This window comes from Gekko japonicus, unplaced genomic scaffold, assembly GCF_001447785.1.
Source record: "Gekko japonicus isolate JY-2015 unplaced genomic scaffold, Gekko_japonicus_V1.1 scaffold1363, whole genome shotgun sequence".
Taxonomy (NCBI): Eukaryota; Metazoa; Chordata; class Lepidosauria; order Squamata; family Gekkonidae; genus Gekko; species Gekko japonicus.
The window spans coordinates 348,181-363,207 of record NW_015163643.1 but is presented as its reverse complement, the minus strand read 5'-3'; the positions used below and the strand labels follow the sequence as shown (position 1 = coordinate 363,207).

Below are 15,027 nucleotides of genomic sequence, written 5' to 3'. Positions count from 1 at the left end.
GATTCCTGATCCTCCTCTTTTTGAATGTCATTTGGCTATCCTTTCTGCATCATACGCACTTGTTGCAGTTAATCTATATGAAATCAGTGATCTGGAGTGTTGAATGATTTCCCCCCTTAGAGCTCCCCTTCCCAGACAACTGTTATTTTGCTCTTAACCCAGGAGGCTTTAACTAGGTTGGAAATACAAGAGTAAGATTTTTTGTGCCTTTGCATTAAACAGTCTTCTAAACCCAAATTCTCACACCAAGGTTCATTAGGGAAAATTAATTCCAGTATTCCAAGTTTGTGCAATTTGTATTTTGAAAAGGGAGTTTTAAGAGATATTAGGCAAAGGAAGGAAGGAAGGGCATAGTGAGAAAGGTTGTGGCACACCAAAGAGCCATTAAGGGAAATGTTTGGAATGTAATTCAGGATCCTGTGCATGCTAAGCGTATGCTCAGCCACTGAGGTACTGCCTGTTTGAGATAGGGAGCTACAATACAGGACACTAGAGATGCTGCAAATTTTGTTGTGAATATATTTGGTGGTTTAACCATAGAGTTTTGCCCAAATGCTAGAGCATTCCCAGTCGGTTTAGTTCATGTCTAGCAGCCACACATGTATCTTGAATTAGTTTGCATTGGGTATCCCCAAAAATGTGCATGCACAAGGATGCTACTGATTCAAATTGATTGGCAGCCATTAACATAGCTAAGGACTACTTAGATGAATACCAAAAGGTAGGATTTTATTGAATCTGGCATTTACTGATGACTGATTTATATGATTTGTGAATTATCAAATTGTCTGTTTAAACTATTGCCTGCTGAGTGGAGCAATTATGCAGCAAGGATGTGAAGGTAGCAGAAAGCAGTCAAGCTGTGTAAGAACCCACATGCGCAAAAAGCCAACTGCACTGCACTGCATGGATAGTAAGGAATACTGTAAAACAGCCTTTCAAACACCCACAAATGGATCATTGAACTATCAAACTGATCACTGAAAAAATCACATTTCTGTTTGCAACCCGGTGTCTGAGCATCCTTGTAGGACACCAGGGTAATAACATATGCTGGAAGGTTGCGTGTTTATGAAAGAATACAAAGCTTGGACTAGAACTGTGTTGAGAAAAATTTAACCCTGTGAGGCAGTTTGGAAGCAGAGTTAAATAGGATTTTAAAATTCCTACATCCTTACTGAAACAGCACTTGTAACTTCAAGGGGCATCAGCCAGGAAGCAACATCAGGGGAAGGTCTCAGCCTCTCTACCCTGTTGTTGGCCCTCCAGGGGAACTGGTTGGCCGCTGTGTGAGACAGGAGGCTGGACTAGATGGACTATTGGTCTGATGCAGCAGGGCTCTTCTTATGTTCTTATATTCTTCTACTTAACCTGAGACTGTTTTTCATTTCCTACACAGAGTTTCCACAGAACTATGTGTGACCAAGTTATATGCCAAGGCTGTAAAGGTTCTCTGTAATTACTACAGCAGCAACTGAATAGAATATACATAATTACTGTGTAAACAACCTAATTATTAGACAAGCTGAACTGGTTTGGTAAAGTTCCCTTCATTGCAGTATCATCCTCTGGCTCATATACTGCAAAGTGCCCTTGGGAAGCCAATTTAATAATGTTAAAACTAACCAGTATTCAGTTTGCCAGTGAGCTGTGATGTAGTATTCTGAGTGCTTTCCTTGCAGGGGAGAATCTCAATGCATCTTTCCAAAAGCGCCCCCCCCCCATAACTGTAACTCTGCCTTGTATTTAGGTCATGCACTACATTTTTGCAGAAGTTTTCATTCCTCTTTAGCTGTTTGGAATTGTAGGGTCTCTTAGCACAGACTGTGCTTCACTTGTATTATTAGAAGTTGGAATGCACTGCCGCTAGAAGAGCAGATAATAGATCTAGAGCTTTGCAGGGAAACTGGTATTAAGGCACATTTAAGGACAGATCGAGCAATTGGGCATTTGCTCTCCTCAAAAGAAGTAGCTGACTAGAGAATGTTATTTTCAGATACACAGCACTCTCTTGATTTGTAACAATGGGATATGGATTTGCTATACCACTCTGTTTGTGTGTGTATATGCGCATGTGCATGCACACACATGCTATTGGTGTATGGATTTGTTACACCTCTCTCTCTCTCTCTCTCTCTCTCTCTCTCTCTCTCTCTCTCTCTCTCTCTCTCTCTCTCTCTGTATATGCATGTGCATGCACACACATGCTACTGAATGGGTTAGCAGGTAAACGTTAAGATGAAAGTAATGAGATAAAACATTCAAAATGAAGCAAAACAAATAAACGGGCAGGGAGGGATCTTGCTGGCAGCAGAGTGTCTTCTGAACTAAATTTGCCTTCCTCTTCCTACTATACTATTCTAATTATGCTATACTACAGGTACTGTAAGCTTGGGTGTGTCCAGAAGCACAAGCCAAAAGGCAAGAGTAGTGTTGCCAACCTTCAGGTAGTACTTGGAGATCTTCTGGAATTACAACTGATCTCCAGACGACAGAGATCAGTTCCCCTGGCGAAAATGGCTGCTTTGGAAGGTGGACTCCATGGCATTGTCCCGCACTGAAGTCCCTCCTCGCCCCAAACCCCGCCCTCCCCCAGGCTCCACCCCCCAAAACCTCCAGGCATTTCCCATCCCAGAGCTGGCAGCCCTATGCAAGAGCCAAAGGGCTCTCAGAGGGTATAACCAGATGAGTCAGCAATTGATTCCTGGTCCACTCAAGCGATATTGTTCTTTCTGTTTGTTTTTTTGGTTTATCTGTATTGTGTTTGTTGTTGTAATTTTATTAACATTTATAGTCTGCCTTTCTCACTGGGACTCAAGGTGGTTTATACAGAGTAAGTCAATACAGTCAACAGTACTGTATATGCCCCCTTCCAGAGAAAAGTGGGATATAAATACTTAAATAAATACCTCTCACCTCAGACACGTGCAGGCCGTTATCACTCTGTGTGGCACAACTTGGCATACAGATAAGACAATGAGTAAAGCTGGCTGTGTGGTGCCAGCAAGTGGCAGAGGGAATGGCATGCAAGGCTTGCATAGGCAGGGTGAGAATTCAGCCTCAGTGTTTAACTGACAGGGATTCAGTTCAAGGTTTCCCCCCCCCCCCCCTGGGGTTAAAGAACTTTTAAGTGGTTCTCCTTTTTAGGGATCCAGGCAAACATTTTTGAGTTTTGACATAATTATACTTGGACTTCATTATAATGCCAACCCCCAAAACTTCAATAGCACATTTGGATCCTAACAGGCAAGATTCTCTAGCAGAAGTAATGCTAATCACATCCTGAGACTTCAGCTGTCAAACAGTATACACCAAAATAACTCTTTCACTGGGGTTTATTCAACGGCTTGTTAAAATGGCTGGGGGGTAGGGATGCCAGCCTTCAGGGGGGATCTGGGGATATCCCGGAATTACACTTCATCTCCAGACTACAGAGATGACTACAGCCTGGAGAAAATGGCTGCTCTTAGGGTTGCCAAATCCGATCATCGCGGGGACGGACAGGGACTTTCTGGGAGTAGGGAGGAGTGGTGAGACATGCCTACATAAATAGGAAGTGATGTATGCAGGGGTCATTTCCTGCAGGAGTGCACAGGAGCGAAGCTCCAGCAGTAAAGAGCCCAGGGGGCGGGCACATGCAACAAGCCCCACCCCCTGCTCCCAGCAGCCCTCAGTCAGAGCAGGAAACAGCCAGGTAAGCTGCAAAGCCCCCCCGCCCCCCCCCTCCGGCCCAAAACAGACCAAGTTTGATTCAGGTACAAGCTCTCCCTCCTCTGTGAGGACAGATCTGCACGTCCCCCCCCCCCGATAGCTAGCAATCCAAAACAGTCCAGTGGAGCCTGAGTGGTGGGTGTTGCCTTCTGACACACTTCCGGTGATGCCAGGGTGTGTGGCATATGCAAATAAGTTATGCTAATGAGTTATGCAAATGAGCTCCTGCACCTCTTTTTCTATGAAATGACCCCTGGATGTAGGCATGTTAGGGATGTCAGGGGTGATGCTCTGGTTTTTGAGCAAAACTCTATGGGAAAATTCATTTCCTTTTTTCATAGGCATGTCACAATGATTTCCAGGTTCCTGTTGATAAAAAGTGGTGATTTTGGGGGGAGAGGAGCACCTAAAACTGAGGGACCGCTGCCCACACTGGAGGGTCTAGCAACCCTACCTGTATTGGAGGGTGGACTCTGTAGCATAGTACCCCACTGAGGTCACTGTCCTTTTCAGGCTCCATCCCCAAATCTCCAGGAGTTTCCCAGCCTGGATCTGGCAATCCTATGCCCCCCATCACCCTCTGGTGGCCAGGGGGGACCTGGCAACCCTACTTGGGGGAGAACACTAATGAATCAGTAATGGTTAGTTTAATATTATAATGAATGCAGTACAGATAGTACCATCACTTGTCAGTAGGTTGTCCTGGCCAGAGAGAAACGTTCTGCATAGATAGCTGTATAGATAATATTCCCCTTAAATGCAGTGGCTCCCTTCAAAATTGATGCAAATATTCCAGCATGTCTTCTCAGCACCTCTGTTTTCAGCTGGGCAATGAGCTATGCTATAGCCCTAAACAGATCTGAAGAACACCTTCCTAAATCCATTGACATCCATGAATTTAGAAAGAGTGTAACTCTCTTTAGGATTGCACTGTTACATTTGGAAGCATAAGAATTAAAATCTAGGAAATTCAGTCGATGCACCTCAGTGATTTTTTTAAAGTAGCAACTCTTCAATATTTGTCCTACCTCTTCATGCTTTTTCTTCTTGAGAATATGATCTTCCCGCAGAGCTTCAATCTCCATCTCCAGATCAGTTATGATGATTGTCATATTGTCAAGTTCCTTACGGATGTTTTCAACATCATTTTGCACATTTTGACGGAGTGCTTTTTCTGTCTCATACCTTAACCAAGAGGAAAAAAGTGATTTAGGTGAACAGAGCTTAGACAGAGCCTCCCCCCACCGCACTTGAACTTTTAGGAATGCATGACTTGTGAGAGCAATCTTAAGAAGGTCTTCTCAGAAAGTAAATCTCAGGTTAGTCAAAGGGGCTTACTCCCAGGAACATACCACTGGGATTGCAGACGTAACCCCTTAGCCAGTCCATGCTTTTCTCCCTATAACCTTTATGCCTAAAACTATAATCTGGGTCCAAAAGGAAAAAAACAACAACTTGATATTCCATTTGGTCTTTTATTCTGGGACATTCCTAAGCCTCAGTAAAGTGACATTTGTAGAAAATGAACAAGTGAGTACTTGTAGTGTATTTGTAGAAAATGAACAAGTGAGTACTTTATTGATATTTGGCATGCATTGAGAACTGACCCAAAGTGATTGCTCCCTAAATTACTTTAGTGAAATGTAAAGCTCATGGGCTAAAGCAGTGATCAGGGCAGGATGACTGTTTGAGAGTATTATACTTTAAAAGTATAATATGCAGTGAACTAGTGTTTGGAATGTAGTCTATGTTGAAACAAGTGTCTGAATTACCTTGAGGTAACTGTCAACACTCGGAGATAATTGTCATTCTTAAATACGTTTGGTGTCTAGATTAACACATTTCCTTTGTGTGCACACACAATGGCAGATGACAGATGTAATGGTGCAAATATATTTGTCTGCTATAGCAGGATAATCATTGTCATCACTGGAAATTGTCTCATTATACCAGGAGGAGTAGGTGCAGGATTGGCCTAGAAACATTAAAAACTTGTAGCTCAGGTTAGAACTATTTGCATGTTTGTGAAATTGTTCTGGGAAAATCTAGCAAAACAACCTTCTGGACCTTCCCATTAGACTGCATTACAGTGACTCAGAAAGATTCTTTAGCCAAGAAGAAGAAAGATTGGATTTATACCCCAACCTTCACTTGAAGTCTCAGAGTGGTTTACAATCTCCTTTCCCTCCTTCTCCCTACAACAGACACCCTACAAGATAGGTGGGGCTGAGAGAGCTCTTTCAAGGGCTGCTCTTGAGAGAACAGCTCTGAGAAAATTTGTGACTGACCCAAGGTCACACCAGCAGCTGCACTTGGAGGAATCAAACTCAGTTCTCCCAGATTAGAGTCTGCACTCTTAACCACTACACCAAACTGGTTCGCCAGAGTACTCCATGGTCAACAGAAGGGGACCCATGGCAAAACAAATACCGCATTTACTCAATTTCCAGATCAGTTATGATGATTGTCACATTGTCAAGTTCAAGACTAGTTTTTTCCAAAGTATGCCATCAAAAATAAAAAGGGGGGTCATCTTACATTTGCATGCAAATTACAGTTGAACGATTTGCACATTTTTAGGGTAATTGTGGTACATTCAGTGTCATCTTGTTTTCAAGGAAATACAGTATTGAAGTGAGACTGAGTAAAGGGATGGGGCAAAAGCAGACAGTCTGGAAGCACTGGGGAACTCCTTGCATAGAACGTATTTTAAAAGCAATTGTCTGTAATGGATGCTTGCCATACAGACATAGCAAAAGGTAAAACTGGTAGTTTAGTGCCAGTGAATAAGAGCCAGGAGAATACCAATTTAACTTTCCAGTCTTATGCATTACAATACTACAGATTTGTCCTCTGTCTAGCTTGGTTACTAACCAGTGGTCTCCTGAACTGGGGAGCAAACCTGAGTATGGTGTAATAAATGGTTTGTGACTCAAACTTTATTTGAACCATGCTTTATCTTTATGCAATATTATTTTGGTTGTTACAGATTAAGAACCAGGTCTAGGGTTTGCCCTTTTCTCTTTCCAAGAATGAATGAGAGATCCAGGAAACAACTTACTTGATCCTGAAGTCCTCTGTTGCCATTTTAGCATTGTCAATCTGTAGAACGATGCCTGCATTGGTAACCCGTCCATTTTCAATCTGTAATTTTTATATACATAATCAATCTCATATAGGATTAATCTCTTTTACATACAGAATTAACCTCCATGTGGACACATACCTGAGGGACCGCCTTTCCCCATATATACCCCAGAGAGCACTTCGGTCAGGGTCACAGACTGATTGGCCCTTCCAGGTCCCAAGGATGCCAGGCTAGCTGTTACCAGCTTTCTCGGTGGTGACTCCATACTGGTGGAATGAGCTCCCGGAGGAGATCAGGACCCCGCAGGACCTTTTACAGTTCTGCAGGGCCTGCAAGACGGAGCTCTTCCATCAGGCTTTCAACCATCACCATCACCACCATTATCACCATCACCACCACTTCCATCACGGTCAATATTAACACCTTTGAATACCAACTTTAACAAATTATTGATAATGGAAATCTGGCGCCTGTTCACCGGCCGAGACTGAGAATGACTATCAAGCTGAATGTCTATACAGGAACTATCTTTAATACCATAAGTTACCATCTTTAATACTATAAGTTAATCGCTAGCACTTTATGTGATGTAAGTTAGTTTTAATGAACTGTCTTAGATACTTTATATTTATTGTGTTTTTGTGATGTTAGCTGCCCTGAGCCTGCCTTGGCAGGGAGGGCGGGGTGCAAATCTAAATAAATAAATAGTTTATGAGAGGGCTCTCCTGTGTGGGAAGGGCAGAAGGGTTATACATTTTGGGAGTTCAATTAAATGTGAGTAGGGCTTTTGCTTCTTAGCGTGCGCACACACACTGGATTTGAGAGTAATTCTTTTACATACTATAGCAATGGTACAAATACCATAAAATCAATTTCAAAGGTAAGTGTGAGAACCATTGGTATCTCTCTTGTGACTGCAGCATTACACATTGGCTCAAGAAGTGTCAGAGCTCTTTCTGCACAAGGGAAATGAGTACCAAATTCTTTGCTATATTAATCTTCAATTTCTGTTCTTCCAGTTAAGAGGTGCACCGGATTCTCGTCTCGTGTTTGATTTGAAGGTTGCACTTAGGGCTGCCAGCCCCCAGGTCCGGGCGGGGTTTCCCCTGCTCCTGAGGGCTTCAATCCACCCCTGGCCAGCTAGCCAGTGGAGGAAGTTCCGCCCCCAAGAGTAACCACCTGCCTGGCCACCCCTCTCCCTCCCCTCCCGCCTGATTTAAAGGCCTTCAGCTGATTGGCAGGGGCCACGTGGTCCATCGACCAGCTGGAGGGCCATTTAAATCTAGCAGGAGGGAGAAAGAGGCTGGTCACAGGCCGCATGCTTGGCTCACAAAAGGACCCTTTAAAAGGTGGCCCATGACTGCCCTTCTCCCTCCCTCCTGCTAGATTTAAAAGCCCTCCAGCTGGTACACCCCCAGAATGCCCCCCAGGAGGGGACTTGGCAACCCTAGTTGCTCTGTTGGAATTTATTATACAATCTCTTCTAACAGTGGGGCTCTTTTTATAACACCTGTTGAATTATTTAATTAATTAAAATACTTCAGTTAAAATACTTCATAAAAATTGGAGGGCTTGTGAAATGCAAATGTGGCAATTTAATTTAACTTTTAAGTAAAATGCCTCAGATTCTAGTGGTTTGTCAGATACATTTCCCGAATATCACTTGGCAGTTTACTTGGAATGGTTACAGTTTCTATTAATAAGAAGGACATAGGCAGTGTGAAGAAATATTTTTTTATTGGCCCCAGCATTCATGACAGCCATCTTGAGGCTGGCTGCTTACCCCATGGCTGCCTTTTTTTTAAATAGCACGTACTCGTTCTCACAATTCCAGAAGTGCCCATGGGCTGAACAAGGACGAGGAGGATTGCTGTCTAGACTAATAATAGATCTTCAGCCTTGTAAATTCAGTTTGTTTCTTGCTTAGCAAGAGTATCTTACTAACTAAACATTTCCTTTAGTCCTACCTCTTTATGCTCCAAAGTAATAGGTACCCTTATGGTTAAGAATTACATGGCCATGTTTTTATCAGTTAAGTTTGCTCACTCCCTGTTTACCTAAGGGGAACTGCTATCTGCTTTTAGGAGCTGTAGCTAAATAGGTACTCATCATACTAAAGAGTCTATGAGGAGTAGTGCTAACAAACTCTACTGGGGCCTGGAGTTCTCCTGGTATTACAATTAATGATGCCAGCCTCCTGGTGGGACCTGGGGGTCCCCGGGAATTACAGCTCATCTCCAGACTACAGAGATCATTCCCCCTGGAGAAAATGGATGCTTTGGATGGTGTTACTCTATGGCATTGTACCCCACTGAGATCCCTGTCCTCCCCAGGCTCCATCCCCAAATCTCCAGGAGTTTCCCAACCTGGCTCTGGTAACCCTACCTCCCCATCCTCTGCTGGTGGCCAGGCAACCCTAATTATGATAGATCTCCAGATAGGGTTGCCAGGTCTTACCTTCATCACAGCAGGGGGCTCCAAGCCAGCTTTGGGACTTTTCTGGTGTGCATGCAAAGCTCATGTGCCTTGATGGCGACACCTGGAAGTGACATCATTGCACTAGGCACATTGTTTGGGGGACACTCTAGTACTCAGGTAAAAACTCTGTGGTCACCATAGGGTTTTTACCTGAATGCTTGAGTGTCCCCCCAACAACATGCTCCACCCCCAACTCTGCCTATTGGGATGATAGACATAACGTGCCTGTTGCCTTCTTCTACACTGCTGGCCCCAGTCGTCCTGTCAGTACCTTGGCTGCTCTCATGAAGATTTGGACTTCCCCTGTTGTCTGTTATTTAATTTGACATAATGTAACACCTTCAGTGGTACCATATATTCACAGTCACAAGTTAGAATCCCCACTTGTTCCCATGTACTTGCAGAAAGAGTGAGAGAATAATCTTCCTTCCCTAGAATTGCAGTTACAATGTGTTAAGTGATTGCAAATACCCTGTTTCCCTGAAAATAAGACCTACTCCAAAAATAAGCCCTAGCAGGATTTCTATGCATTTGTGGTATAGGCCCTAGTGTGTCTTCTTGAGAAAAAATAAATATAAGACAGTGTCTTATTTTCGGGGAAACACGGTATATGATGAATTACATCAAACTTCCCCTTGGATTGGAAGAAAAGACACTTGGGTTTGGGAGGTTACTGAAGAGCGACTCTGAAAGGGTGGTTTATAAAGAGGTGATAAAAGGTCTGAGGACAGCAGCTGCAGTTTGGCTCAAGGCTAATATCTGTGTACGTGTGTATAGTTTGGGTAGGAACTTGAGTCACCTGAGTTCTGCAACTGAAACATTCCCAAGAGATGACTCTAAATCCTTTCCTCGAAGAAGAAGAAAAAAATCACAACTGGAAGGACCCATCTTTGGAATGTATTCATTATGCAATATAAGGAACAGGTACTACATTCCTGAGAAATAAGAGTACACCTCAAGTATCGCCAGAAGGTGTGAGGTGGAAGGCCCTGAAGAAATCAACTGGCTCCAAAATACACCTGACAGCTTTTTCATGTCCAAAGCATGTAATTGTTGTTGAACTGTGGAACAGGAAAAGGGCAGTAGCAGAAGCCTTGGAATGGATTATTTCTATTTTGATAGTTCCAAATTTGAAGGAGCATCCAGAATGTTGAGTTGGAACTTCTCAGAGACATAATAATGATAGATTGTGTGTATGTGTGTGTGTGGGGAACAGAGCCAGTGTAATGGAACAGTGTGTAGTTACACTGGCTCTATATGGCATTTGGAATTGTATCTCCTGGACCAAAATAGGAGGGTACACAATTGAAATACCATTTGGTTACATGAACCTGATCTGGACACAAGGCCTGTACAGTACATCCTTGCCTTGTGTCACTGATATTTCTCAGAACATAATTTTCACTTGGTCTTATTTTGATGAATATGAGTTTTGTAGTCATTGAGCCTATATGTAACATTTATGCTTGACCACTGAAGAAGGCCAGTAGGGTGAAATGCATCTGTTTTAGGGTTGCATAAGGTCCTAATTGTGCATATTGTACAATCTGAAGTCTTCTTGAGGCTATATTTGGGCCTGTAATTGTTTTTAAACCAATTTGCAATAAATTTATGTATTTTTGTATAAGTTGTATTACCTACATATTTATGTTGTATACTTACTGAGTTTAAGAAGAGAAGAAGAGATTGGATTTATACCCCACCCTTCACTACCCAAAGGTATCTCAGAGCGGCTTACAAACTCCTTTCCCTTCCCCTCCCCACAACAGACACCCTATGAGGTGGGTGGAGCTGAGAGAGCTCTTGACAGGAACTGCCCTTTTTCAAGAACAGCTCTGATCAGAGCTACGGCTTGCCCAAGGTCATCCAGCCAGGTGCAAGTGGAGGAGTGGGGAATCAAACTCGGTTCTCCCAGATTAGAGTCCGCACACTTAACCACTACACCAAACTGGCCCCCTAACATTGGGCCCCCTAATTTCTTTTCAATTAACCTTTTAGGTTCTCTGGGAAAATTTGCTTTTTGGCTCCAAATTTGGTGGTCAGCCTGATGGTGAGTGTGAACAGAACCATCATGCCAGAAAAAAAAAGTTTTATGGTGATGGCAGATGTGATAGGATGCTGCACTACAGCCTGCCTCTAATTGTCCATGATGGTTCAGAGAAAATGGAGAAAATCCACAAGCATATTTTGGTTGGGGAATGGGCCAGCCATTTGGTCAAAATGGAGGCACCAACATAGAAATCCTAATGTCCTTTGTACAAGAAAGTAATTGCTCATATAACTGTTTTGAGATCAGAAAGACCGTTTCTCATTTGGTTGTCCTTACTGGATGAGCAACTAAATGAGACTGCAAAGATAGGAAGGATTTGCAAATTGTAGATGCCTGCACTTTTCTTTCACATTCTCAAGGATCTAGATCAACATGTGAGCATGACTAAATGCAGATCTGATATCAGGTCTCGAAAGTTCAGTATGCTGAACATAATTCTAAAGAAGCAGGAAAACAAGCAGAGGTGAAGAACCAGAACAGCATGAGCACAGAGAAGGGGATTTAGGACATGCAGAGGGGGAGGTTTTGTCAGATCTTGGAAGCTAAGCAGGGTCAGCCCTGATTAGTAATTGGATGGGAGACCACCAAGGAAGTCTAGGGTCGCTACGCAGAGGCAGGCAATGGCAAACCATCTCTTTTCATCTCTTGCCTGAAAACTTGATAGGGTCACCGTAAGTCAGTTGAGACCTGACAGTACTCGCTGCCACCACCGGAGAGGGAGGACTGTCTATTTAAGTGAAGGAGCAAAGGGAATCTTTGGTAAAGTCAGCTTTTGAACATACACATGAGCACATGAATCTGCCTTATACTGAGTGAAGCCTTTGGCTTGTCAGTATTCTGTCCTCTCACTGGCTGTGGCTCTCCAGGGTCTTTAAACATAGGTGCTTGGAACTGAACCAGGACCTTTTGTTTGCAAAGCAGATTGTCTGTAAGTGAGCCATGGCTTCACCCCACCAGGAAGGTGTTCAGGATCACTTAGGGATGAACCAGCCCAGTAAGGAGAAGGACACAGCCAAGCCAATGCCAGCATGTAATCATCTTCTTCATGGAGTACTAATGGTTTTCTTGACTTCCTGAGAGAACTATGGGAGGAGAACTAAAAGCACTCAGATCCCAAATTTATTACACTCTGGGTGTCAGGTGCACTAGTTCCTTGGGCCAAGAAAAGGGCTTTTCCATCTGCCAGAAACCTGTTCAGGCAAACAGAGCCATGCATGGTCAAAATTTCAAGCAGTTTTAGATCAGAGCAAAGACAGATGAGAACTGTGCAGGGAGAGGGGCGGGGAAGGGAGTAGTGGCATGGCCAGATGTACTGACTGTGGTCTCCAAACCTGGGAGAATCCTCAAAACTGAACAAAAAAACTGCTTCTTGGGTCCTTCCTGTTGGCCCTGTGGAGCAGGCTTCTTTCCCCAGACCTAAAGCACACTGGCTGTAATCTCAGAGGGTCCGTTACCATGGGGAAGAGTTACCTAGATGTGTGTTAAACCCCTGGGAGGAGGTGCCACTAAATGCAACCTTGCAGAGCCCTTTGTGAAAATCCTTCAGGATAACAGGAAGCACAAATTGTCTGCATCCAGAACCAGAAATGTTCCTTCTAAACTAAATCACAGCTCTGTAAGAATCTTGACTTCTTGCCTTATATGCCAGTGCAAAATTAAAAGGTATCCATCTGATTAGTCACAAGGATTAACACCAGTTAAATATGTTTTATTATGAGTCCAGATTAACATCACAGCCGAGCACGGAAAATTGTGAGTTTAAAAGGCAACATCATTGAACGGTAATATAAAATTCTTAGTAGGAGGCAGAAATTCTTTTCAAAACTGTTATTATAGTGAAATTACAAGGACTGGTGTTTTTAGCATTGGTTTAATTATTAAGAGCAGAATGGCCTGCTTTCCTGAAGTGCTCCCAAATATGCTCTAGAAGTTCCTTCCTCCTGCATCACATAAAGGCATGGAAGATGGACCCACAAAGGGAAACTTCAAAAATAGTTCTGTTTGGGTTGGTATTTATAGCCTCTGGTTAACAGCTTTTCAATATCTTGCATCTATTCAATGGCTATTTAAGTCCCACGTATACATGCATGTGGAAATATTTAATTAAAATGCCCCATCTATTCAGCTTGCTTGAGGGTTAGTCAATTAAGTGAATATAGCAGGAGTATAGGATCCACCCCAAGGATCCTCTGGAGCTCTTACACTTTGCACCTGCCACTGTGTCAACAATTATCCTTTTTAAAAATACATATAAACAGTAGGCATAATTTGAGCTTCAGCATATAGAAAACAACATGCTATGCTTAAAACTCAAAAGTTTTTAATGCAAATTTAAAATGTTAGTAATTTAAATCAGACATGAATTTCATTTCAGTTTTTTTTTCTTTTTTTTAAAAAAACTCTAGTTATAGAGATGCTTGGGAAAAAGTAAACTAAAACTTTATCAGGTTAAGAGAAAGTTTAGACAGTAGACTTCAGCATTAACTTGCCATTTTGCAATCCAAATGTTTAAAATTGCACTGCAGTTGGGATGTTGTAAACATCCATTTAGAAAAATATAACTTTCCCCCACACAAAATTGCTTTTAGAAGAATTAACCTGAATGTATGTTCTTCTTAAAGGTTTGCATACCCTTACCCTCACTCTCTCTGTTCTAACCTTCGTACTCCCACCCTTTCTTGAGGACATTTCTTCTGCATGACTTCAGTATCCACTTGGATACTCGGATACTCAGTGCAGCTATACCGGCTGATTGAGTGATTTACAGTTTGTATATCTGACTTACCTGATCATGCATGTCTACAATGTTTTGTTCATATTCCTTAAAGTCAAACTGGTTGCCACGGGTTCTCTTGTCATGCCACTCTCGGATGCAGCCTTCCAGCTGAGTGTTGGCCTCCTCCAGAGAACGCACCCTTTCCAGGTAGGTCGCCAGGCGGTCATTCAGCTCCTGCATTGTCTGCTTCTCGCTTCTTTCCAGGAAGATGTTCGAAGGTTTCTCACAAGAGCTTGCCCACCCTGTCCCTGCATCACAGTTCACCCAGACTGGTCTTCCAATGGCAATGGGAATATAAGCAGTGTTGCCTCCATGCATGCTGGAAGGCCTGCAGGAAGCTCCTGCATGGGCAAAGCCACATCCTCCAGCACCCCTGAGAGACCCACAAGAAAAATGGCACAGGCCTTTGATGGAGTTCATGCTGTCATCAGCTCGAAACTGAAGGTAAACACTCAACACGCTCTCTTGACTGCCGGCACAGTCTGACAAGTGCCTCAACCTTCCCTGAGCTCTTTTAAGCCTTTCCCCGTGGGAGTTTCCTTATGTTAAATAACTATGCCAACAAGATTGTGTCATCATCACCAAATATGCGTTTCCTCTTGGTCAATTCTGAAACCCTTATTAGCTGGCAAATACAGTAGTCATTAGGAAGAACAACAACATACCAAGGTTTTTGTCCTTCCTCTCCCTCTCTCTCTCCCCTCCCCACTCCCCTTGTTGATTTTTGCAGCATATCAACGAGGCGTGGCCCCCAAAGAGAGGGTGGAGCTGAGCTGAAACAGCTCAAAGACTCTGCTTCAAGTTTCTTCTCGGTCTCATGGCTCATCTGTGTTATGTTTCACTGTTTGCGGTGGTGAGAAAAGCTGCTTGAATTACACACAGTGCTAACTGCCAAAAAACGGTTAGGCTTCCTGCATTTCACTG

The 15,027-nt window shown here is 43.1% G+C and overlaps 1 protein-coding gene across 2 annotated transcripts in view; it reads right to left on the bottom strand.

Annotated features, from left to right (window-relative positions):
- Positions 1 to 14,614, bottom strand: part of LOC107107338 (keratin, type I cytoskeletal 23-like) — a 30,730-nt gene extending 16,116 nt beyond the window's left edge. The window contains exons 1-3 of one of the 2 annotated variants that reach the window (XM_015407624.1): positions 14,113 to 14,614; positions 6,773 to 6,855; positions 4,740 to 4,896 (exon numbers count right to left, since the gene is read on the bottom strand). In XM_015407624.1, the coding sequence (XP_015263110.1) occupies positions 4,740 to 4,896; positions 6,773 to 6,855; positions 14,113 to 14,523 (651 nt within the window). In that variant the 5' untranslated portion in view covers positions 14,524 to 14,614. The remainder of the gene's footprint in view (positions 1 to 4,739; positions 4,897 to 6,772; positions 6,856 to 14,112) is intronic. The other variant, XM_015407625.1, reaches the window with a different exon arrangement.
- Between the last annotated feature and the right edge of the window lie 413 nt (positions 14,615 to 15,027).